The following is a 24169-nucleotide window of genomic DNA, read 5'->3' as shown; positions in this document are numbered from 1 at the left end:
AAGCTGTCTTCTGGGACGTGAATCATGTGGAAAAGAAGTTCTCCGCAGTTGCAGACTTGTGGCTTGTGGAGAAGGCGCTTGAAGCAGATTTCAAAAATGTCCAAGGCTTAATAACCCCCCCCCCCCAAGAAATAGCTGCTTAAAGAAAAACACAGACATCCAGGCAGGCAGCGACCTTTTACAGCCGTTCTGCTCATCCAGCTCTTAGAGACCCTGTGAATGTTTCTTGGGAAGATAAGCTTCAGTGCACGTGCTGATAAAACTCCTCCGCTTGCACCTTCATTACAGGATTGCTGCTTGGCTCCTGCACTCAAAGTGGGGGGGGGGGTAAAGAGGGGCTCTTGCTCCTTCCCCAAACATGCTTTGCTTTCCCACCGGCCCCTGAGTAAGTGTGACGTTTGTCACACTATAGAACGCTGCAGAATCTCCAAAGCGCTTCCCTGACATGGTTTTAGAGATTTTCCCGATAACGCTCTTTGGTAGATCATTATGGAAGAGGGAAGAAGTGCAGGCTGAGAGCTTGCCCAGCTTGGGGAAAGGCCATTGGCAGGGCACCTGTGTTGTAAACCCAAACCACAGCCGCAGAGCTGGAGGAAAGCTTGTGGGAGTTTGTGAGACGTGGGAGTCCCGAGGAAGGATCCAAAAGACACCAGAATGGCCAGTTCTAATGCTTTTATTGAAGAAAGGCATAGGTTTACAGCACAGCAGTTCCCCTTGGCCCAGCTCAAAGCCTTCCATGGGATGGGCTCCACAGCAAAGAGATGGCCAGGGTGCAGGTGGCCAGTACCCAAAACATTACAGATAGTTCCTCTTCTGGGCTCAGAGCCCAACATCCCAGTTCCCACGGATAAGGGTACCATCAAAGCAAGCCAATTAGTACATCAAAGCAGGCATATCTAAACATGTATGAGCCCAGAACCACAGCAGCTTTTGATTAATGAAAAGGTTATCTTGAGTGCCAACATGGCGTAAGCACAGCTTCTAAAGCTGTTCGCCTTCGATACAGAACAACCTGCTTTGCGCTCAGAACGTCCCAGGTTCAACCCCCAATGGCATCTATAGGAAGGGCTTGGAAAGAGTCCCTGCCTCAAACCCTGGAAACCCACTGCCAGCCAGTGTAAACAACACTGGGCTAGATGGACCATTGGTCTGACTTGGTATATGGTATCTTCCCGTGTTCCTAGTTGGGGCATGATTGAGATTAGAACCAGGGCTTTCCTAGGAGCCTATCTAAGGAGAGACCACCCCTGAAAAAGGCCCCTCTCCTTTTATTTATTTCAGCAGGACCAGATGTCTAGAAGTTAGCAGCCCCCACTGGCCTTAGGAAACTGGGTTCTCCTTGTGGCAGGGGGCATATCCAGGTCTCAGGCTATCTGTGCTTCCAGAGACCACAAGCCAAAACACAGAGTATCTGCTCTTCTCATATTTTCAATAGGCCTCTTTGGTGATGTGAATTAGCTCTTGGATTTTCCAGGCATAGGGTTCTATCCAACACTCTCTGTCCCCTAGTACAAAGTGAGCTTTAACGTTGCACAAAGGAAGAATCCGACGCCATACCTGCGCTAACAGAAACTGATTTTACCACGGATTTCGCAATCTGTTGTGCCACCAAGTTGCCAGCAACCTGCTTGTGCGTTATCTCGTGCAACAACATTTCACTGGTGCTAAACCAGTGGAACAAGTATACTGCTAAGTGACTTTAACCTAGCGCTAGATTGGATACAGCTGCAGGTTCTAAAAGAATCCAACCTTTCCTAAGATTCCCAAAGTATCCAAGGGACTTAATAATAATAAATTTTATTTATATCCCGCCCTCCCCAGCCAAAGCCGGGCTCAGGGCGGCTAACAACAATCAAGGTGGAAGGTGTTAGACTCTCCTTCATTGGAGATTTTTAAGCAGAAGTTGGGTGGTCATCTGTCAGGAATTATTTAGCTGCAATTCCTGCATGTCAGGGGGTTGGATTAGATTATCCTTGGGTACCTTCCAACTCTAGGTAAAAGGTAAAGGGACCCCTGACCATTAGGTCCAGTCGTGGCTGACTCTGGGCTTGCGACGCTCATCTCGCTTTATTGGCTGAGGGAGCCAGCGTTCAGCTTCCAGGTCATGTGGCCAGCATGACTAAGCCACTTCTGGCGAACCAGAGCAGCGCATGAAAATGCCATTTACCTTCCCGCTGGAGTGGTACCTATTTATCTACTTGCACTTTGACATGCTTTCCAACTGGAAAGGTTGGCAGGAGCTGGGACCGAGCTGGGACCGAGCAACGGGAGCTCACCCCATTGTGGGGATTCGAACCGCCGACCTTCTGATCGGCAAGTCCTAAGCTCTGTGGTTTAACCCACAGTGCCACCCGTGTCCCTACCTTCCAACTCTAGCTCTAAATGTCTCTGCTGAAATCAGACCTCAGTCAACACTACCTCCAATGGTTATGGGGAGTATACCAGTATTTCACTGGTAGACAAAATGATTATGCTTTCCATGGGAAAGGTTGTGAGTTCAATCTCTGGTTATGGCCAGTGAGAGAGAGAGAGAGAGAGAGAGAGAGAGAGAGAGAGAGAGAGAGAGAGAAAGAGAATACCTTTTTTGTCCATGACACTGGAGGGCCAATACCCCTCAGAGGTGGCATTAATCTGCTTGATGGGCAAATATTGGAACCTGGTATGAGGCCACTTTCTGGGTTCCAGTGGACTCAGCATGATGGGAACTGCTTTCTGCTTGGATCTCTGGAAAGGAAGGTTGGTGGTGTGGCACCTTTTGCTGAAAGATCATGCGGTGGTCGTGGGATTTGGGGAAGGAATACGTGGACCCCAGAGTAGCCTCCTTTCCCCGCTACAAGCTCCCAGTTGTGAGAAGCTGAAGAGGCTTGACAGTTTGCAAGTGTTTGCCTTGAATAATTAATTTTTTTTAAGAGCCTGCTGTTACGTTTATTAAAAATGCAAATTGTTTTTCTTAGCAAATGAAAGTTAAATACCATGCAGGGGGTAAAAAAACAGCGGTGAAAAAAGCTACTGCCTGGGATGAGTGGCTACTTTTTAAAAACTGTGTGTGTGCGTGAAGGAGGGATGTACGGTACTTCTAAGCGCCTCCATTTCCTCTGAGGGCATCACGCCAAGAGAGCAAGGCTTAGATGGTCCGTTTGATATGAACAACAGTTCAGTCACCATTAAAGGGAAGCCATTAATGCTGATGCTGACAGGCCCTTTGATTGGCAGAGTCGAATCCCATAGAAGATGTTCTTGTGTTCCCTTAAAAGCATCCTCTCTGAGCTTGCAATGTATGAGCTAGACACTTAAAGGTCCTCTTTTCAGAGCTGATAGATCGCAACCCAAACAGCCCAGTAGGCAAAGGCAAAGACTTGGATTATAGGGATTTGGGTGGGGGGTGGGGGGCAGGGAAATAATTTTTTCCTGTTCTCTTGTTACTTTGGATGTACTCAATTTGCAATTGCCGGCCAGTGAACGAACTGAAGCACATGGCTATCCTTGGAACTCCACACTGCTCTGAATTTTATGGTGCAGTTCTCTAAAAATGCATAACCTGGTGACAATAATGTTCAAAACTACCTTGTGTTGGGAAAATTGGTTGCAAAAAAAATATGCTTGCATTAGGCAGAATCACATGCAAAAATGCATACTCTCAGGGAAATGCAAACAAATTTTCATGCAGACTTCTTTTGGGGGGATGGAGGAAATCACAAATTAATGGGGAAAATGAGGGAAACAGAGGGAAACTGAAACTATGCTGGAATTCTTCTTTAATCATTGGTTCTTACAAACAATGGCCCTCAGGCGCCGAAACTTGATTTGTCTCAAAATGGGTGTGCCGTAAGTGTTTTCATGAAATGAAATCTTGAGAACTTGCATAAGTGGTGCTGCTCAACGAAATGACTCAGCAGATGCACCAAGCTATCACTGTAATGATTGGTTTATCAAAGTCTTCCTCCAAGGAACCCAGCCTCAAAGTAGACATTATAGCTTCTGCACTTGCGATCTGCTGTGGGGGCGAGGGGATTGCACAACTGCAGTCACACCTGGCTTGCTATCTTGACCAGTTTGGTCCTCCCTGCCATGTGTGACATCGTCCTTTCCTCAGTCTCCTTCCCTTCCAGAAGCAGCCATTCATGTGAGGTGGGGTGAGGGAAGGGCCTGGAAAATATGCAAAATGAGGGCTTATGACTCAGTGTTACAGTTGGAAGAGAAGAGGGGTAAACAGACAGATGTGTCACAATGCCTAGTTTGGACTCCTTGGTAATTGAAATACTGTTGTTCACACAGCAGATTTCATGGCCTTGCTGAGGGGAGATTGGGGTGAACCTATGTGCCCGGAAGTGGGCAGTGGTTCTCAGTAGTGGTATCCCCTTGGTGCCTTGTCAGATTGAGCAGCCGGTTTTTAAAAAGGTAAAGGTAAAGGAACCCCTGGCCATTAGGTCCAATCGTGGCTGACTCTGGGGTTGCATGCTCATCTCGCTTTATTGGCCGAGGGAGCCGGCATACAGCTTCCGGGTCATGTGGCCAGCATGACGAAGCTGCTTCTGGCAAACCAGAGCAGAGCACGGAAACGCCGTTTACCTTCCCGCCGGAGCGGTACCTATTTATCTACTTGCACTTTGACGTGCTTTCGAACTGCTAGGTTGGCAGGAGCAGAGACTGAACAACAGGAGCTCACCCCGTTGCGGGGATTCAAACCGCCGACCTTCTGATTGGGCTTAAAATGGAGCGGGGGCACAGGTCCCCGGAAGCATGTTGCTGAAATGCCAGTCTCTCTCTTTTTTTGCAAGAGGGTGCAGTCTGGGGACACCTGAGGCTGCAGCCTGGCTGAAGCTAAGCGGGTGTGAACCTGATCTGTCCCTTGGATGTGAGACGATGGAGATCTCTGTGCAGGAGCAGGATATACAAGTATAATGTGTTTGTTTTTCCAAAAGAGAGATGCCACCCCCCTACACACACACCTTCCCATGCATGTGGCACATTCTGGGACAGGTACGGTATTGCATGCGGCTGGTGGAGTTCTGCAAGTAATTGCCCTGTCATCTCATCCTTCTCCTACAATTACTTGCCGGGTGGCTGGCTGACAGCTTATCAGTTCCCCAGCACCTCCATGACAAAATACTCCGCGGTTGCAATCAGATCCACCCTCCTGCCAAAGGAGTCATAAGTATTTTGCATTGTTTCTTTTTTCGTTCACCTCGTTTTGCTCATTTGGAGATACTTTGCCTGACCACCAGGGGTGGGGGTGGGGGGCTGGAGCCTGGGACGGGGTGGGGATGTGGCAAAAACCACCTCCGACTTTTGCATTTGGGTTGGTTGTTTTTTTTCTCCTCCTCCCGCTTTTCTTTCCCCCTTTTCGCCACCTACCATGAGTTCTTTTTTTCCCCTTTCATAGTGCGGACGAAACGCCGAAAACTTCGACCGGTTTTTCACTCGCCACCCACCTGTCTTAACACCACCCGACCAGGAAGTCATCAGGAACATTGACCAATCAGAATTCGAAGGATTTTCCTTTTGTAACTCTGAGTTTTTTAAAGCTGAAGTCCAGAGCTAAGTAGCCATTGTAGACCATAAGCATCACCCTCCCGCATCCATTACCATCTGCTCCCAGCAGCTGTTGTGGTGACATCCTCTGTTGCAAACCATTAGCCGTCATGATCTGAATTTATTTTGTGGTGATACTAGAATGACCATGTTTCAAAGACTGTGGGGAAACAGTTTCTGTAGGCTTAATAACACTTGGGATGGGACACAAGGCTTGGGAAGAAAGCCAATTTGCTTCACAATCAGTCTGAGAAAACCCACCTAGTCCTTGCTTTAGAGCAGGGGGGCTGTGGCCCTCCATATGTGGCTGGACTCCACATCCCATCACCTCTGACCTTAGCCCATGCTGGCTGGGACTGCTGGGAGTTGCAGTCCAACAACATCTGGAGAGTCACGGGTTCCCCGCCCTTAGATTAGGGGACAAGCAGTGGATTAATTTAATAACTTGTAAAAATCCTGCAGATGCTGCCATCCTTCTATGCCTCTGTTACGTACTTTGCAAAAGGACCGGCTGTTACTGCCTTTTCACTTTTGCAGGATGGGCTATTTTGCTTGCTTTTAAAAAATGCATTGGGGAATCCCTCCCACATTTTTTTCAAAGGGTGCTATCTCCAGAAGAGGTGGGGGGATCTTTGGTGGGGGGAATCATTCAGCACACGCGAACCAGTTTCCTTTTGAGTCCTTGCAACACAACCGAATCCAGCCTGAATGCAGATGCAGCCCACAGCCATTTTTTTACTGCAGCTGCACAGGAACGCCTGCAGATTGCCTTTGCATTGCAAATTGACGGCGCTGAGTTTTCTCCCTTTGGTCTTGCATGTGGGGGTGTGGGAAGCACAGCCAGGATGTAGGACCCCATAAATCTCCATGAAGTGAAGGAGACTTGGGGGCGGGGCATGCCTGGATCTACACATACACAAACTGAATAGCAGTTTCTGGAGGCCACAGAAGGGGAGAGGAGTCTTGTGATCGAATCCTGATTGCTGGTTTCCCACAGGCATCTGGTTGGCCTATGGGAAATCAACTAGATGAGCCACTAGGATGTTGGACTAGGTGAGCCACCGGCCTGATCCAGCAGCATTTTCTTCAGCATTATCCCTGAGGACCCTTGGGAATTGCTGGGGAGGGGATGATCTCTTACAGAGCATTTACAGCCTCCTCATCAAACTACAGTTCCCAGGATGCTTTGGGGAAAGGGAGAGCAAGGTAAAGAGTCGGCATTAAGTACTTATTTACACAGCACATAGGCAAGCTCTGCTTTTACAGGAGACAGTGATTATCACCAACTTGGATGGTTTTAAAAGGGGATTAGACAAATACATGCAGAAGAGGGCTATTTATGGCTACTAGCCAGGATGCCTCTGCTCTGCCTTCATGATCAGAGACAGCAATGCTTCTGAATACCCAGTTGCTGGAAACCACAGGACGGGAGCAACTCTTGCGCTTGGGTCCTGCTTCTGGGTTTCCCATAGGGGCATCCAGTTGGCCTCTGTGAGAACAGGGTGCTGGACTAGATGGGCCATTGGCCTGATCCAGGAGGCTGTTCTTACGTCCAACCTCCCTGCTTCCACCCCATGCTTCACTTTAAATTGTGCACATGCATTCCCAGAGATAACTTGACAGGAATCTGACAGGGCCTGCATTTTAACACATGGCTTGAGACACTGTGTTGTTCATTTTGCCCCTAAGAAACTAAAGAGTGCCCTGAAACTGGATCAGACCAGAGGTCCCTCAAGTGCAACGTCTTGCTTTCCACACTGTGGGAAAATTGCATACAAAAAATGTGCATATTAGGAGATACTTGCACTCAAGGCATATCCACACTCACCTTTCTTTCCTCCATGCTTTCCAGACACAGTCCGTACTTTAAAGCTACATGTCTGAGCATCCTTTTGTCTCCTACAGAGCTTTCCTCATGAAAACCCACAATCCATGGGAAACCCTAATTGCCATTTGTTGCACTTCAGCTTTAAAGAGCAGGGGTTTTTTGGTAGGGAAGTCTTCATGGCCAAAAAAGGACGCTCGGACATGTAACTTGAAAGTACAGAGCTGTGCCTGGAAAGAGCAGGGTAAAAACTAAGTGAAGATGAGGCTTTAAATGGTGGTGAATTTTCTTGAGGCTTTTAAAAATAAAAATAAAAATTGCAAACCGATTTGGAAATGTGGAGAAGTCATCTTAAGATTGGATAAATGAGAAGTTGAGGGGAACCAAAACTGGCAGATTTGCCAGGCTGTAGCTTAGTGGTAGAGCATCTGCTTGGCATGCAGAAGGTCACTTGCCAATGGCATCTGCAGCAAGGGCTGGAAACATTCCCTTGTCTGAAACCCCAGAGAGCCACTGCTGCCGATCAGTGTAGACAATTCTGAGCTAGCTGGTCATGGTGGGTCTGACTCTTTGCCAGGCAGCACCATACGCTCCTCCTTAAGTTGCAAAGCTCTGGGTTGCGAGAGAGAGAGAGAGAGAACTTCTCACTGTCCATTTTCTGTGGTTTGCAGCCCAAAGGGGCCAGCGACATCCTGCTTCTCAGCCCAGGTTGATGCTGAGCTGGTGGCAAGCAGGTTGACCAGGGGCTTCTTCCCAAGCAGAGGCTGTGGCTCAGTGTGGGCTCCCAGGGTTTCAGGCTAATTTCTAACCACACAGAGACTGATGCCTGAGCTCCCAGGAAGAAAGAACAGGATCACACGCAGGCAGGGCCATGTCAGTCGATTCCCTGCTCATAACCCATCAGTCGGCTACAATCTGGTCTGGCAAAGCTGAACAAGATGGCAGGATTTCCTGGGAATGCTTTGGAACCAATGGTCACCCTAGTATCTACCACTCATGTCACGGTGTCGACGTTACCCTATCAAATCTTTGTGGGTTTCTTTCCTTAAAAGTATTTGGGGTGGGGTGGGGTGCTGTCTGTCCAGTTGCCAAATCGACAAACTCCTGTCTGTTCCACTGCGCTTTACGTGTGTCAAAAACCTGAGTATTTTTACTAAAATGAAGCTGATATTTAAAAGTCCAAACAGTATTTGTGTAACTTGACTGAAGCTGTATTTTATTTTATTTTATTATTTTATTTTATTTTATTGTCTCAACTAATCTTCTGAAAGTAACAAAGACTTGCCACTGGAATTCTCCTTTGCCAGTAGGGCTGGCAACCTTAAAGGAAAATGAAATGGGTTCTTTTAAGACTCGGATGCTGCTCGGACACCTTTTATTCTCTCTTTGGGGGTGGGGAGGGGTTCTTCACTTACCGTTTGCTTTGAGTTGTTCATGTGCCAATTTTTTTTTTTCCAGATACAATTATAAAATAAAGAGTCAGAAATCTTGGTTGGAGGAAAACTCAATTATTTGTAAATGAGACTAAATGACAGTATGGTGATAAGCATGGGGGTTACTGCAGAAGAAAATTGCAAGCAGAATCACAGCTCGAATCTGTTTGCAAACGATTTACAGAGTTAAAATTTGAAAGCATTTCCAGGTGTGGGTGCTCAGAATTATACTTCAGCTTTCCAACGCAACCTGGTGCCTTCCAGATGTTTTGGACTACAACTCCCATCAGCCTCAGCTGGCATGGCCATATGATGCTGGGTTCAATGTGAATTGTAGTCCAAAACATTGGGAGGGCACAAGGTTGGGGAAGCCTGAACTAAACTACTAAACTTAGCATGTGAAGTCCTTAATGTTGTGAGCTTGAAAGTGTTCTTTCAACAAGGCCTTATTACTGCTTTTATAAAATTGTTTGATGTGATCAGTTTGTGTTTTTTTAAGGAAAAAGAAAGGAAAGTGCTCCCCTCTCCAGACTGAAATTTCAGGTCTGCATTTCAGTTTGTGGGAAAGTCTATCTAAGCAGTTTTATACACTAGATAATCTGGGTGGAAGAGCCTAACAGGTACTGATGAGCAGCCCAATCTTAAAAAGCCTTCCTCCAGGAAACTCATCACAGTGGTGGACCCTTTGAACTTCTGAGTTCATTAGGACCTTCTGAGAGAATGTAACCCATCAGGACAGGATACAAGCTATCTGTAGCATCTACATACCTGGAGCAGCCTGGTCTGGGAGCCACGAATTCACATCTTACAATGACATTTAAGCCACTTGGACTTAACATGCCTTTGGATGGATCCAGATGAACACTCTCGTCTCCATTCCCCATTAACATTGACCCAGTGCAGCAACTCTGAGGCTGGCAATCAAGTGGACCAGGTTTGCACAATAGGTGTGTCACTAGTCAACCCTTCTTGAGCAAGGTGAAAAGATCTGGGTGGTCCAATTACCCTGCTCCTTTGCTGAGCTGAATTCCATGTTCCCTGCCCTGTAAATGTATGCAAAAATTGGATGGGATCCCTGCTAGAAAGGGAAGGTGCTGTGACTTTGTCTCCTGCACAACTATTGAACAGCCAGCATAAGAAGCCATAAGGCAGGTATAGGCAAACTCGGCCCTCCAGGTGTTTTGAGACTACAATTCCTGTCATCCCTGACCACTGGTCCTGTTAGCTAGGGATCATGGGAGTTGTAGGCCAAAAACATCTGGAGGGCTGAGTTTGCCTATGCCTGCCATACGGCCTAACTTCGCTCAAGCCAAAGAATGGAAGATCATACCTTTGCTCTGCAAATGAAGCAGCCTTCCTCTGCTAGGTATGTTGATGATGTTTTTGATGGGGGGGGCATCCCCAAAGTTTTTGCCCCATCAGGTCCCATCTGGTCATTGCATGAAACATCAGCAGCCTGTGGTTTTGCTCTGGAGGCAGATGTCCTTGTGAGCAAATAGCAGCCTTGGGATGTATCTGGTGATGGACTTATCTGCACTTACCTTTTGCCCCACTCTTTCCAAGCAGAAGTCCTCACTTTAAAGCTCCATGTCTGAGCACACACACTCCAGAGCTTTCCCCATGAAACCTGCTATTTAAAGCTGAACAAATGGCTACTTGGGTTTTCCCATGGAATACAATGAGCTGACTGTTGCTGCAGTCTTACACTCACTTACCTAGGAGTCAATGGGTCTGACTTGGATTGCAGTTTGGGGCTGGGAGTCAGTCTCACTGCATTTGAGTAATGGCCATGGATTGGTGGCAGAGCACTTGCTCTGCATGAAGAAGGTCCCAGGTTCAATCCCTGGAAGCATCTCTAAGTATGACTGGGAATGTCTCCTTCCTGAAACCCTGGAGAGCCACTGCCAGCCAGTGTAAACAATACTGAGCTGGGTAGACCGGTGGTTAGGATAAGGTAGCTTCCTGCCTTCCTATTTAAATCAGCCTTCTATTCAAAATCATGAGGGCTAGAATCTTAGCTTAGTGGTAGACCATCTGCTTTCACTGCAGAAGGTCCCCAGGCTCAATCCTTGGCACCTTTAGGTAGGGCTAGGAGCCTCCCCTGCCTGAAATGCTGGGGAACTGCTGCCAGTCAGTGTAGGCATTTCAGAGATAGATGGACCATTGATCCAACTTGGCAGAAGGCAGCTCCAAGTAAACATGCAACAGATGGTGCTGCCCAAAATATGTTATTGGGCAATAGCCCTCAGTAACATCAGTATCCCTGGTGCAACCAACCCACTGAAGACCTAAACATGCCTGCCATCATTTTTGAAACAAACTTCTCTTTTTATCTTGGTCTCCCTTATTATCTTAAACAAGCATTTGGGAAATCTGTAAGGTATATGTTAACTCATTCTCTGAGTTTGGGAAGATATAGAGCCAACTGAAACTTATTTATTTCTTTAAGTGTCTGTCAGACAGGATTATTATACCTAAGGTAGGGATCCCTTAAAATGCTTAGAATCTCATCAGGGATCAGAATATAGCCTGCTTTCAGCCCAGATCCAACCTTTATAAGATACTGAATGTGCAAAGAGATGAGCTAATTCCTTGTTTAAGCGCTAGTGGTAATGGGGATGGCTTGGGACAAATAGCTGAGGTCAACCAGAGAGTGATGAAACCACCAAGAAATGGGTTTGGCCGTCAATCAACTCAAGTCATTGGCCCATCTGACCACATCCTGCCTACTGGGGTTAATGACATTCCTCCAAGGTATTTCAGCTCCTACTGAATGAATGAAGCTTTGGAGGGTGTAAGAGGACCCTGCTGCAAAAGAAAACTACTCTTGGCTACTAAAGGGATGGAGCTCATAGGGGTAAGTTATGTGGTCAGGGGACAGAGCCCTGTTCCAAGACTCCTTTATGACTAAAATAATTTCATGGAGAAGCCAGTCATTTTCAACCAGCTTCTCCAATCTGGTGCCCTCCGGATGTTTTGGATTACAACATCATCCTGCTATGCTCACTTAGTTTTTATCAAAGATTATTTGACCTGAGGGTGGCAGGGATTGAATCTGGGGCCTTCAGCATGCCAAGCAGCTGTTCTTCCTTTGAGCTATGGCCCCTCCCAATCCATTTGCATGGAATGCTCTCATGTCAATCACAGGCAAATGGTGAGAACACAGCTTCCGACTTCCTGGGCCACATCACAAAAAGAAACTTAAGGGATGAGCTGTGGCTTGCACAACTTCTCATTGAAAAGTCAGACCTTTGCAACATGAGAGTCTGTCATCATCTCAGCTGTGTGTCAGAAAACACCTACATTAAATATGTGATTGGATATTTCACCCATCTCAGGGTCCTTAATAGGTGGCCATTTTGCTACATTCTCTACCACACATTAGTAGGCTGGTGAAAAAGTTCATCCCACAAAAGCTTGCTCATTCATATGGTCCTAATGACTTCAGCCATGTTGGCATTTAATCAGCCAGGCAGGAGTAATACCAGAGGCTGTGAATGCTGGTTCAGCTGCTCCAGCCCCCATAGTTTAGATGTGGGTAGGTGACAGACCTACTATGATGCAATCACCAAGCAGAGACCTCTCTGGGAGGGCCAGAACCTCTGGCGTGCTTCCAAATTCTGACAACCTTAATGGCTATAGAATCCAAGAGAAATTATAGAAAGTGATTATTGTTTGGCAAATATTTGTTTGTTTGTTTGTTTGTTTGTTTAAAAAAACTAGCTCTGATCCCGAGAATGTACACTCAAGGGTTTTCCTGCATAGGAATAGAGGAAGCTCTTCGATACTGAATCAGACCCCTGGTCCATCTAGCTCAGTATTGTTTACACCAGCTTTCCTCAAACTCAGCCCTCCAGATGTTTTTGGCCTACAACTCCCATGATCCCTAGCTAGCAGGACCAGTGGTCAGGGATGATGGGAACTGTAGTCTCACAACATCAGGAGGGCCAATGTTGAGGAAGCCTGGTCTAGACAGATAGGCAGTGGGTCTCCAGGATTTCAGGCAGGGTTCCCTCCCAGCCCTACCTGGAGCTGCCAGGGATTGAACTTGAGGCCTTCTGCATGCAAGGCAGATGCTCTGCCACTGAGCTATGTGTGTATGCATGCACTCACCACCCTGTCTTCCACCCAATCTCTAATTGGAGGGAAGCCATATGGACCATGAGACTTTCCTAAGAACATCAGAAGAGCTTGCTGGATCAGCCAGTGGCCCATCTAGTCCTGTTCTCATAGTGGCCAACCAGTGCCTGTAGGAAACCAGCAAGCATCTTCCCCAAAACATCTGGTGGGCACCAGGTTGGAAGCCATCCAGGGTTCCCCTTTCACTGCAGCACCATTACTGCATAACTAGAATTTGGGCAGGGAATCCCTGGATTGGCTTCCTCATAGAAGGTATATACATAACAAAACAAGTGATGAGCACCATTAACTAAGATGTCCTTTTGCACCAGGGAGTGAAAGGGAGTTACACAAGAGTGCTTCTGTCCACAAGGTGTAGTGCAAGAACTGGGAATCTGTAGACATCCAGATGTCATTGGCCTACAGTTCCTATTATTATCCCTGGATGTTGACCAACATCTGTGGAATCCCAGCCATGTCCAAAGGGCTACAGGTTCCCCGTCCTTGGTACTGCTGAAGAAGAGAGCTCTGCCCTCAGCATGCAAAATGCTCCCCTTGTTGCAACAGAAGCATTTATGCCTTGTTTTCTGGCTCTAGTTTACTGTGTTTTACAGGGATGCTTCCTTCACCAAGTCTTTTCCTAACTCTGTATTGCAAATCTGTGTTTCAATGAAACGTTTGCATGATAAGAAACTACTATGACTGCTGCTATTAATATTATTATTATTATTATTATTATTATTATTATTATTATTATTATTCTAACTACTGCTGCTATCATTTTCATCTTCACCACCACATGCAGGAGAATGACTTCATGTCCCCTCTGTAAGGGCAGTAGCATCGTTCTAGGGATATTCAATACAATGCAAGATGGAAAAAAAATGTTTCTCTCTGTGTTGCTGTTTTCCACTGTTTCCTCCTGAAAATACACTCACTGCATAAATATGTCACTACCTGGAATGTAAGATATCCAATTTAATGCATGGCCTTTCCCAAGAATGTTTGAAAATTGATATATAAAACATAAAACTCGTAGGCTGTGCTGGAGAAATGGGTTGAGTGCTCACACTCTCGAAGGGATGGGAGTGAGTCTGACACTTAACTGAGCAGCAATTCTCGTCACCAAACTCCTAGCCCACTTTTTCATCTTAAAAATGCATTACATTAATAGTATTATTAATACGAAAAGAAAATAAGTAGCACTCTTATATGCGATTATTGGTATAAATTTCTAGCTTGCTCAAAGTGCTGCACATATGTTGTCTCTGTAACTCTCATAATGATCCACTCCAGCAGATTATTGCCCCCAAATTACAGAAGGGGCGACTGAGGCTGCGGGACCCAAGGTATACCTGAGGCCACATAATGATGTGTCCAGCTGGGAATTCCCAGCTCCTGCTTCGTACCTGCTTGCCACTGAAGATCATATCCATTCTGAGTAAATGAGCATATGCTTGGGATCAGACCACAAGCCTCACCAGCTTAGAAAGCTTTAAAATGAGTGAGGCCACCTTTACTTGTGGGCAGCTTTCTGCAGGCCCCATGTCAGTGGTGGGCGTGGCCAGAGTCAAAAGTGGGAGGAGCAATGGATATGACCGTTACCTGTGTATACTTAGGCTACATTCCAGGCGCACACAAGTTTTTGGCACCCACCGACTCCAGACGAGCATTATCACAATTCGGACAAATTCCAGCCCGGCAAAAGTACTCGAGGAGCATGTAGAACAGGGCCAGCAAGAAGAGCATAGTTGGGGGGGGGAGTCCTGAGGGCCAGATTGACCTGGGGGGACAGTGCTTTGGCTCCCAGACCTGAGGTTCCCTATTCCTGCCTTAAAAAATGCTTTGAGAACTCAGGCTGCAGAAGCAGCAGTAGAAATCTGCTCTTCCTAGATTGCTGTGTGCACACATTGGATTGTAACCATTGCTCAGATTGGTCTAAAACAAGGGGATATTTATCCCTGCGGAGACACATAGCCCAGTGTCTCCCAGTGACTGCTGCAGGTCCACGGCAATGGCACATCGATATATCTCCTTCAAAATTGGAATGGCTATTCCTTCCCTCTCCTCTTCTGAGCTGCCTGATGGGTCTGGCAGCTGGTTTGTGGGGGGGGGCAAGTTCTCTGCCCTGCTCCCCCCGCTCTGTTCCCTCGGCCTCCCTTTTTAACCCTGTGCTTTTCATCCAACAGAAAGACAAGCACGACACTTCCAACTTCGATAAGGAGTTCACGAGGCAGCCTGTGGATCTCACGCCCACCGACAAACTCTTCATCATGAACTTGGACCAGAACGAGTTTGCAGGATTCTCCTACACTAACCCTGAGTTTGTCATTCATGTTTAGGCGACGTGGCAAATCCTTCTGGTCCTCTGCTTTTGTAATCACAGTCCTGAATTCCAGATTGCCTTGTATATATGGACACGAGTCTTCCGGGGTTAATGGTGCATCCGTTCCGACATCCACATGCCCTCGTTGGAGAAGAGAGGGACGTCTGTCTTTGGCCACTTCTCCTCTGTGTGTGCAATATATGGTTTGTTCTTTGACTGGTCTGCAAAAGGAATAGCGTTTCTAGAATCTCTAGCTAGTTGGCTAAACTACCAATAGAGTTTTGAAACGTGTCAAAGAGTATTGTCTCGAAATATCAACTTTACTACTGTCTTTGTATTTTCAAATGAAACTGAAATGCCAGTGTTTTCTTGTCTTATTTGAATGCTAAGCATGGTCAATATCCTCAGCCGTCGTGCCACAGCGTTTTGCCATGACTGTGACCTTGTTTCCCAAGATTCTTTCTGTTCGTTTGTTTCTGTTTAAGCCAGAACTGAACCGAGTCAACCCTGTTGATGTGAAGACGTCTGCTTCATAAACTTGCTTATCTTTTGAAATCTACCTGTCTTCCACGTTAGTTTCTGTCAACACATTTGGGAATTGCCCGTCAAATATCCAGGCAGGAAACTTCCAAAAAAGGAATTTCTGTCTATGGTCTTGTAAATGTTGCTTCTGCTTCTTCATTTTTGTAAGGAAAAAAATGGAGATGGCCTTTTCAAATCATTGGAACCATTGGCAGTTTTAACAGTGCCCTATGATGATTCTTTTTTATTTCAAGACAAAATTTTGCACGTCAATAGTTATGGAAGAATTTTCAGAATTTGACCAGGTGACTGAAGCTGTCTCCACAAGAGGAAGGAGAGCTTATTCTGGTGGCTTGCCTGGATCAAATGTTGGCTAAATTAATTAGTTTTAATTTTATTAATTTTTTCTTCCACCTTTCCTCCCAGGAGCTGAAGGTGGCACACATATTTCTCCTCACCCATTTTACCTTCAAAACAACCCTGCAAAGTAGCTTAGGCTGTGAGTGAGAGAGTAGCCCAAGGTCACCCAATAAGCTTCATGGCCAAGTGGGGTTTTGAACTCTGGTCTCCCAGGTCCTAGTCCAACACTCTAACCACTACACCACACTGGCCCTGCAACCATCATAGGTTCAAATTTCCCCTTTTTCAGGGCTTGCTCTGTTAGTAATACAAAACCTTATGCATTTTTTAAAAGGAAAATTACCGTACTTTTCGCCCTATAGGACGCACCGGCCCATAGGAAGCACCTAGTTTTTTGGGGGGAAATCAAGGGGAAAATTTTTCTTTCCCCCCCAAGCCATCCCCAAGCTAGAAGAGGGAGACGGAGCGCTCCGTCTCCCTCTTCTGCCTTCAGGGACAGCCTCCCTAGCCTCTGTGGGGCAGCGCACTGCGCAACCATCCCAAGCTAGAAGAGGGAGACGGAGCGCTCCGTCTCCCTCTTCTGCCTTCAGGGACAGCTTGCCCCGCTATCCCGCGAGCTTGTGGGGCTGGCGGGGGGAGAAGCAGGCTTGCTTCTCCCCCCCGCCAGCCTCCAGATCAGGTCGGGGAATAGCGGGGTGGCGGCGCTCCGCCATCCCCCTATCCCCCGAGCTTGTGGGGCTGGCGGGGGGGGGAGAAGCAAGCTTGCTTCTCCCCCCCCCCAGATCAGGTCGGGGAATAGCGGGGTGGCGGCGCTGCGCCTCCCCGCTGTCCCCAGCTTTTGGGTGCAGGCTGCTGCCCGCAAGCCTTGCGAGCCCGCGGGACATTCCGCCGGGCTTGCAAGACTTGCAGATAGCTTCCTGAAGCCTGGAGAGCAAGAGGGGTCGGTGCGCACCAACCCCTCTCGCTCTCCAGGCTTCAGCGAAAGCTTGCATTCACCCCATAGGACGCACCCAGATTTCCCCTTCATTTTTGGAGGGGGAAAAGTGCGTCCTACAGGGCGAAAAATACGGTTGAATGTTATTTTTTAAAATCCTTCTGGTATTTTTAATAATCAGTTTGAGTATCCTTATGGTGGAGACGCAAAGAAGATGGCACCATATGGCAAAGTCTAGCCAGAAGAATGTGATGGACCTTCATCTGGGGGTAAAAATTGAGCTTGTGCCCAAATTATAATTCAAAGTGGTTTTCATACACACACATAAACATTTGTTTCTTTTCCTATTTTAAAAGTAAGGCACCATGCATGTGTGTGAGTGTAAAGACAGGAGATATATTGTGGATCCTCTGTGCAAAACCTCATTCTCTATCCCCGTCCCAGAAGTCCTTTGGGAAAACAAAGGAAGCCATGAAGCTCTCCTGCCACCTAAAAGGCCCTTCCTGTTGACTTGCATGGAGATATCACCCTTCCTTGAGGAATACAAAGACGTTCAGGACAGCAGTGAATTGAGGGTGGAGATCAAAGCACACGTCCCTTTGATCTAACCCCTTCTACTGGGCCACCAGGGAGCTCCATGTCGGTGTATGGAGCTCTGTATCAGGATTTGCATAAAATCCCACTGTGTGCTAGCTGGCCTTGTTCCCAGGTAAGTGTGCAGAGAACCACAGAGCCTCGATCTATGGATTATCTTTTGGGGACTAGGTGGCCTTGAAGGCCATCTGCATCTCAATGACTCAGCAATTGCCATCCTCTACACCAGAGCTTTCCAAACTTTTCTTGCTGGTGGCACACTTTTTAGACATGCATCATTTTGCGACACAGTATCTCAGTTTTACTAGCAAACCAGAGGTTAAACTAACCCCTTTCTAGCCTCGGGAGGAGCGCGCGGAGCATTTGCACGACACCTGCACATTGCAGCCAGCACACTAACATGCAGACCATCCAAGTGTCTCTTATTTTCCAGGGACGTCCCTGATTTAGAGAAGCCATCCCAGTTTCTGCTTTGATCCCAGAATGTCCCACTTTTCCTTAGGATGTCCCTATTTTCATTGGAGAAAATTGGAGGGTTTGGATTTAACCCCCGAAACTGTCTGAAGGCAATGCTGTATAGGGGAGGGTTTTTTTAAAATGTTTAATGTTTTATTATGTTTCTATATATTTTGGAAGCCTCCCAGAGAAGCTGGAGCAACACAGTAAGATGTGTGGGGTATAAACAGTAAAATTATCATTATGGAATGGAACGTCCCTATTTTCATCATAGAAATGTTGGAGGGTATGTAATGTTTCATGACACTCAGTTTGGAAAGCTCTGCTCTACACACTTGCTTGGGAACAGGGGTGCCAATGTGAATTAAATATGGCGGGGGCAGGTAAGCCCCACCCCACATAAGCATTCAGAAGATGTGGCAAGCACACACCATTTGAATGGCAATTTCCATCAACTTGGGGGAGGCAGACCCCTCAAATATTTTATTGGCAGGTCATGAAGGGACCTCAGCCCCTAGGAGATGGCTCCTATGCCTGGGAATGAGTGGGGCTTAATTAAACAACCAGTGTGAGTTTATTGGTCTAGCCAAAGACCATGACAAACCTGCAGCAACAGTACCTGGCGATGAGAAGTCGCACACAGAGCTGCTGAAGCACCGTAGGTCATATGAAGACTTGGTGTGGATAAGAATGGGGAAGCTCCAGCCCTCTGGGTGTTGCTGGACTCCAACTCCCAACAGCCCCAGCCAGCATGACCAATGGTCAGGGTTTATGGGACTTAGGGTCCCAACAGCAGCTGGAGGGCCACAAGCCCTCTGCTGGTGGTATATAGCATATTCCAAAGGTTCAAGGCACTTTACAGATATCGTCTCAGTGATCCTAACAACAGCCGTGTAAGGCAGCCCATATTGCAAAGCTGAAGCCAGGTTTGAAAGTCGAGCCACTTGCATCAGGCCCACCTAGCAGATTTGTGATTCTTGAAATTGGGATTTCGGAGCTCGCACACTAATGCTGCAACTCTGTGCATGCCCACTCCGTGGTAGTCCAAGAGCTGTTCGACAGTGGAATTTGCTGCCAAGGAGTGTGGTGGAGTCTCCTTCTTTGGAGGTCTTTAAGCAGAGGCTTGACAACCATATGTCAGAAGTGCTCTGATGGTGTTTCCTGCTTGGCAGGGGGTTGGACTCGATGGCCCTTGTGGTCTCTTCCAACTCTATGATTCTATGAGCTTCCTCTCAGGTAAGTGTGCACAGGATTACAACACCAATGATAGCAAACCAATGATAGCAAAGCAACCGCTGATCAGCACAGTGTGGTGGAAAGGAGACTTTTGAACACAAGACCTTGGCCCACACAAGAGCATCGACATCTGTTCAAAGCACTTCCACCCCTTTTCAGGAAAAGCAATCTCCCCAGGGGTCTCCTTTCTCTTGCTAATCAGCAACAGAAAGCAATTGCATATCCTCCAACATTTCTCTGACATATCCCGTCCATCTGACTGGGTTGCCCTAGCCACTCTGGATGGCTTTCAGCATATATGAAAACAAAATAAAACATTAAGCATTTAAAAAATTCCCTATACAGGGCTGTCTTCAGATGTCTTCTAAAGGTTGTATGGTTACTTACGTCCTTGGCTTGGGGGGTCACATAACTCCAAACCTTCCAACATTTCTCCAATGAAAATAGGGATGTCTTAAGGAAAAGTGGAACATTCTGGGATCAAAACTGAAACTGGGACAGCGTCTGTAAATTCAGGACTGTCTCTGGAACATAGGGACACTTAGAGGGTCTGCAATTGCTGCTTAGGTAGAAAATGCTGTTCTTCTTCCCCAAAAGTGATTTTTTTTTTTCATCCACTGCAGCCTTCCCTAACCTGGGATTTACCCACTTTTACCTTTCCTCTGCTCTTTCCAGGCATGGTCCATGATTTAGAGCTCCATGTCTCAGTGCCCTTTTGTGTGTGTTTTTGCTCCAGAGCTTTCCCCATGAAAACCCATTCTTTAAAGCTCACTTGGAGCAAACATCAATCCACAGAAAACCCAAACTGACGGCTGCTCCAATTCATCTTTAAAGAGCAGGTTTTCATGGAGAAAGCTTGGGGCAAAAAATAAAATAAAATAAAGCTCAGACACAGCTTCCATATGGAAGGAGATCCATGCCAACATTTTTCAGAACACACACTCTCTGCCAATTCACTGGTCATACACTCTTGGTGAGTACAATTAAAACACTCAAATGATCCTATGCATGCTAAAGGTATAAATCCCTTTGATTAAGTGTCTGTGTTTTGGGGGCTGCCAACATTGCTGGCTCTATAAAGTTATTGCAATGTATTCTGAAAAGCTCCCTTCTCCTGCTCTCATCATATGAAGAAGGAAAGTGGACTGGAAGAGAAAAAACAATTCCCCCACAAGTTATCTTTGCCCCAGATATCCAGTTACCACCATCCTTTTCTATTCCTGTGGATAGAAGAAAAAATTCCTCCCTTTCTCATAATGCTACAATTCATGGACATTCGATGAAGCTGAATGTTGGAAGATTCCAAGTAGAAAAAAGGAAGTCTTCCATGCACAGTTAAACTGAGGAGCTCACTCCCACTGTCCCACCAAAGGCAGTGATGGCCACCAACTTGGATGGCTTTAAATGAGGATTGGACAAATTCATGGAGGAGTTGGCTGTCAATGGCGACTAGCCATGATGGCTCTGCTCTGTCTCCACAGCTAGAGGCAGCAACGCTTCCAACTACCAATTGCTGGAAACCACAGGAAGGGAGAGGGCTCTTGTGCTCATGCTCTGCTTGCTGCTTTCTCAAAGGCATCTGAGGGGCAACTGTGAGAACAGGATGCTTCACAAGATGGGCCTGATCCAGCAGGCTCTTACGTTCCTAAGAGAACCGAGGTATTGTCCTTACCCCACAATACATACAGAAATAGGTGCAAGGATTAAACCTGAAGCTACAGCTTCAACCACTGAACAATGGAGCTCATTCTGAAGATAAGGAGGTGTCGCCCCCTCTGACCTTGTGCACACAGACACACTTCAGGCCAATGTTTGATTGAGCCTCCAGTACATTATGCAAGGAAATCTCCCTGGAGTTCTTGCCATGGCTGGTTGAGGTCACATGATGCAGGGAAAGGAGCCAATTGTAGAGGAACTTGGGAGGGGCTCCACCTCCCCCCACCTAGTTGAAAAAGGGGGAGAAAAGAGAGACACAAGGAGCCCCCCCCACTTGTCCATCAAGTGTCAAAGCTACTCAAAATATGCTCTCACTTATCCCCTTGCATCCAGTGACACAACACCCCCCCCCAAGAAAGATTAATCTGCCATGCTGTAAGCAAAGGAGCTAAAGAAATCCCCACATGCTTCCCACATGCTGGCTCTTTTTTAAACCCTCCAGCTCTGCATGGGAAGAGCATACCTGTTTTTGCCAGGAACTGACTGATTTCCAGGACATAGCCTTCCCCCTCCTCAAACAGAAGAATTTTTTATGGGATCTCTCTGGACCATAAAATAGGGTGATCAGCAGGGCTCCAGGCCATTCCTAGTTGTGCAAAATGAGATTTTTCAACATTTGCCATATAAAAAGCTGCCTTATACTGAGTCAGACCTATTGGTCATCTAAGCTCAGCATTGTCAACACTAACTGGCAGTAGCTCTCTGGGGTTTCAGGCATAAGTCTGTCCCTGCCCTACCTGGAGATGCCACTGGGGACAGAACCTGAGACCTTCTGCATGCAAAGCAGCTGCTCTAAGCACTGAGCTGCAGCTCTGCCCCTTTATCCATTCCTGCAGTGGCAAGCCATACCCAACCCAAATCCTTTTCCTACACAACTCTTATAGGCACAGCAGCAGCACCTCGCTTTCCTTCTGGCTACCTTAACTTAAAAGATCAAGAGCTATGGCTGCTGTGATCCTCTTCTTGCATCAAAAGAGCTCTTTTGGAAGTCTTTATCCAGCCCTTTCACATGTTGCACTATAGGTTGTGAAACAGATGGTATAAGAAACTAGCCTCCACACCCTCACCCTTAATCCTGCTCCCTTATATACCACAATTTCACACTCAAGATAAATTAACAATAACTACAGCGGTACCTTGGGTTACAGACGCTTCAGGTTACAGACTCTGCTAACCCAGAAATAGTACCTCGGGTTAAGAACTTTGCTTCAGGATGAGAACAGAAATCACGTGCCTGCGGCACAGCAGCAACAGGAGGCCCCATTAGCTAAAGTGGTGCTTCAGGTTAAAAACAGTTTCAGGTTAAGAACGGATCTCTGGAACGAATTAAGTACTTAACCCGAGGTACCACTGTATTGTTCTTTCCAAAGCAGGACTGCATCGCCAGTGGACTGTGATGAAACGATGTGCTACTTACAGAATCACAACTCTTGGAATGTTTGAAAGATTCGGGCATAGATTGTCTACATAGCCACCAGATTAGCATCATCTCAAAAGACACAAAGCTTTGTTTCTTGTCCATTTTTTTTGCAAGGTGATGGGGCAATTTTGAATAGCTTTCCACAACATTCTGCTATCCAGATTATTATTATAATTTATTTATTAATTACCTTCTAAACCGTCATCTCAAGGCAATTTGCACATGAGTCAAGTAAAGAATTAAAAACACAGAAACAACAAATACATTTAAAACAAAACTCTAACACTAACAAGTGGACACTTGGGATAAAGATCCATTTATCCAGCTGAGAAAAGCTGTTGGAGCAATAATGTTTTCAGTTGTTTCCAGAAATGCAGGTAGTACTCAATAGGAATGCTATTCCAGAGAACAGGGGCAGTCACACTAAAAGCCCTGCTCTGAGTTATGGTGGAACAGGCCTCTGAGATCTTTCAATTGTGCAGGAGTGAGACGCCTACAGACTACAGTGATCTACTTTTGTGTAGAAGGGATAAGGCCTGGTCCTGTACAGAAACTTCTATGCTAGTACCAACACCTTGAACTTGCCCCTGTAGCAAATTGACAGCCAGTGCAAATCCTGGAAACAATGTGTTCTATGTTGGCAGTAGTTTCCCCACAAGCAACCTAGCCACTGTGTTCTTCAGATGCAGCCTCCAAACCAACCCCAACTTTTAGTTTTGGTTACAGCTCCCACTGTGCTGGCTGAGCCTGATAGAAGCTGCCTACCAACACATCTGGAGGACACAAGGTTGGAGAAGGCTGCTTTGGAATGTGGCCAACTGTCTGTGGCTTTGGTGCCAATACAACAATCAAGAGGATGCCATGTCAGTATAAGAGATACTGGGACACTGGCATGTCGAGAACCATGGGTGCAAATGCACAGCTTGTGCAAACGCCTGGAAATCATGGTCAATGCTGGCTTTGCTGCACAAATGTGACAGTCCACATACCAAGTGTCCAGATTCCTAAATAGAGTCCCTTCTTCATAGGAAATTCATTGTGTGTAAAGCAACATTGAACAACCATGGCTTCTAAGGGTGTTCTGATCCATCTTGAATTTTGTCATCACGGAGATGCAAAGACCAAGGTGATAAGGAAGGAGGTCTGGTGTGTGTTGGAGCTCACCTGAAGCAGGGGCACAGTCAGGACAGCCCTGGAGTTGCTGATTTCAGGACCAAGGCTAGCGACCTCAAAGCTGAGGCAAAAAGACAAGTTATCTCAGCACAGGCCTGGAAGAACTACAATATTTTATTATCTGGTCAGCCTAAAAGTTCCACCCCCTCAGTGCTGCACCTGGCTAGCTTAAAATACCTTTTCAGTTGCAGTTATTGGCATCTACTAGGGAGGAGAACCTGGGGGGGGCAACTCCAGCTCTCATCATTGCTGACCATTGGCCATACTGACTAAGGCCAATGCTCAGCATCTGGAAGTCCACATCCCCACCCACAACATCCTCCACCTTTGCTACAATTCTAATAAGGCACAACAAGCACAGATGTGACCAGACAGCGGTATGCATGTATGTTGGCCAACGTAGTGCTCAGAGATAGGAAATTGCCAAGATTTCGTGTCAGCCTGAAACATTACCACAACAGCATCCAAGACCCATGGGAGAGGTGGGGGAACAGGTTCCTTTTTTGCATGTCAAATTCTGAAA

General features: G+C 46.7%; 1 protein-coding gene across 2 annotated transcripts in view; it reads left to right on the top strand.

The window, feature by feature from the left end:
• Positions 1 to 15794, top strand: part of PRKCB (protein kinase C beta) — a 201335-nt gene extending 185541 nt beyond the window's left edge. Inside the window, exon 17 of one of the 2 annotated variants that reach the window (XM_081170868.1) lies at positions 15099 to 15794. In XM_081170868.1, the coding sequence (XP_081026994.1) occupies positions 15099 to 15251 (153 nt within the window). In that variant the 3' untranslated portion in view covers positions 15252 to 15794. Of the gene's footprint in view, positions 1 to 5383; positions 12495 to 15098 lie in introns of those variants that run through there. The other variant, XM_081170867.1, reaches the window with a different exon arrangement.
• The last annotated feature ends 8375 nt before the right edge of the window (positions 15795 to 24169 follow it).

The sequence above is a fragment of the Podarcis bocagei genome (assembly GCF_964188305.1).
Source record: "Podarcis bocagei genome assembly, chromosome: 14".
Classification (NCBI taxonomy): Eukaryota; Metazoa; Chordata; class Lepidosauria; order Squamata; family Lacertidae; genus Podarcis; species Podarcis bocagei.
The sequence above is the reverse complement of the archived record's forward strand: the minus strand, read 5'-3'. Positions and strand labels throughout refer to the sequence as shown.